General features: G+C 34.9%; 1 protein-coding gene across 1 annotated transcript; it reads right to left on the bottom strand.

The window, feature by feature from the left end:
* Window positions 1-227: 227 nt before the first annotated feature.
* LOC137635400 (zinc finger protein 665-like) lies at window positions 228-1,852 on the bottom strand (the record flags this gene model as incomplete). Its single annotated transcript, XM_068367878.1, has 3 exons — window positions 228-1,108; window positions 1,356-1,680; window positions 1,775-1,852. Coding segments are annotated over 3 exons (1,284 nt in total), but the record flags the coding sequence as incomplete, so codon positions are not given.
* Window positions 1,853-2,414: the final 562 nt, after the last annotated feature.

Below are 2,414 nucleotides of genomic sequence, written 5' to 3'. Positions count from 1 at the left end.
GGTAATTGTGCGAAGGGGTGAGACCTTTCATCTGTAATCTCTGCTGTTTTTTCTCCTTTATTCCAGATCACAATATCAGATTTTATAGCACCTCCTTCTTTGATGATTCTTGAGAAACCTTCAGAGCACAAAGCCTTACCACAGTCCGTGCGCATGAATGGTTTTTCTTCCATGTGAGTTCTTAAATGTTTATCGAGTCTGTTTTAAATTATATGTTTTGCCACATTTCATGACATTGGAATAGATCTCTCATGTGATTTCTTATGTTTAGTGAGATAGTATTCCGAAGTAAAGAATTCGCTACAGAAATTGCACTTGTATGGCCTCTCTCCTGTGTGAATTCTTAAATGTTTAGTGAGAGATTGTTTTGTGATATATGTTTTGCAACAGATATTGCACTTGTATGGCTTCTCTCCTGTGTGAATTCTTAAATGTCCAGTGAGATGTTGTTTCAAAGTAAATGTTTTGCTACAGACATCACACTTGTATGGCTTCTCTCCCGTGTGAATTCTTAAATGTACAGTGAGACCTCTTTTTACATTAAATGTTTTGCTACAGACATTACATTTGTATGGCTTCTCTCCCGTGTGATTTCTTACATGTACAGTGAGATGTGCTTTTATAGTAAATGTTTTGCTACAGACACTGCATTTGTATGGATTCCCTTCCATGTGAATTCTTAAATGTGTAGTGAGATTATATTTTGAAATAAATGTATTGCTACAGACATTACATTTGTATGGCTTCTCTTCCATATGAATTATTAAATGTGTAGTGAGATTATATTTTGAAGTAAATGTTTTGCTACAGACATTACATTTGTATGGCTTCTCTCCCATGTGAATTCTTAAATGTGTAGTGAGATTATATTTTGAAATAAATGTTTTGCTACAGGCATTACATTTGTATGGCTTCTCTTCCATAAGAATTCTTAAATGTGTAGTGAGATTATATTTTGAAGTAAATGTTTTGCTACAGACATTACATTTGTATGGCTTCTCTCCCATGTGAACTCTTAAATGTACAGTAAGACTTGCTTTTGCAGTAATTTTTTTGCTACAGACATTACATATGTATGGCTTCTCTCCCGTGTGAATTCTTAAATGCACTTTAAGACTAGATTTATTAGAAAATGTTTTCCCACATTCACTGCATGTGCATCACTTTCTAGCTAGAGCGTTGGAGTTAACATTACCTAAGATCCTTTTTTTTTATCTGCTTCTGTTTTATTTGATTCACCTCTTGATTCAAAACATCTTTCTGTAATAATTCTCTTCCACTGATTACACATGAAAGTCTTCCCTTTTCTTTTCCTTTATCCTCTTTCACAGCTGTCCCTAAGTAAGTGTCTACACTTTCCTCATCATTCACATCCCCTTTAAAACTTAATGAACCATTTTCACTCATTGATGCATCGTACTCGTGGGAATTTTTCAAGTAGCTTTCGCTAGAATCAAATATTTCTGGCTCTACTTTGACTTCCATTTTTGGATCCAAGAAAAGAGCGCCATCATTAAAGAGAGCAACACTGCCAGACGTATCATTATTTTCAGGATTGACTGCAGGTGAAAATAGATATTCACTTTCACTTTTCATTGGAAATTCAAAAGGTGGTTCAGAATTCATCATCCTCTCCCTATCACAAGATGACAAAAACCCTTTAAGATTATTTTCAATAGACTTCAAAGAGGAAATTAAGACTAAACTTCCTATTCTCAGACATCATACTGTACAACAAAATCTTCCAACATGACCCTTTCTTTTCCAGTCTTACGTCTTTTGCATATACCTTCAGTAGCTTACAAGCTTTAGCAGCAAGAGGTGGATGATTCACTCCTTTTGGATGAAAAGTCTGAAATAATGGAAAACTACAATCAGTTGGAAAAGAGGAAAACTCAATAAAAATAATGGAGTTTTCTAAAAATAAAATAAATTCATAAAGTACTGTAATTTGTATTTTTCCTAAACATACAAACCACAGACTTTGATCTGTGTTCTATCTGTTCTTGTTACACATTTCAGGCACCTAAAAATCTCATATTCTCTGTAGATTTTATAATCCACAGTATTTCCTGTGACATTATTGGTTTCATTCTTTAAATAGTTTTCCCCTGGCTCTTCAAAATGACAAAGACATTTCATCCATTGTCTTATTTCCTTTACTATACTTCCTCTCCACTCACCATCAAAATTGTCTTGCTAATACTGCTATGCACCTCTGAGCCTTCCTCCAGAATAATGAACAGCACAACGCTTTATAGTAATCTTGCACAGACAGGAACATTTACCACAATGGCCACGATGGCCACACCTGTAAAATATCAACCCAGTTCTGTCCCTCTAACACCAAAGTTGACCTGGTGTTAAATGGTCTATGCTTCTGCTTGAAAAGTTCACCGGGATACTGATCGAGT

This window comes from Palaemon carinicauda, unplaced genomic scaffold (genome assembly GCF_036898095.1).
Source record: "Palaemon carinicauda isolate YSFRI2023 unplaced genomic scaffold, ASM3689809v2 scaffold12, whole genome shotgun sequence".
Classification (NCBI taxonomy): Eukaryota; Metazoa; Arthropoda; class Malacostraca; order Decapoda; family Palaemonidae; genus Palaemon; species Palaemon carinicauda.
Note: the sequence above shows the minus strand (reverse complement) of the source record. Positions and strands in the feature narration are given on the sequence as shown.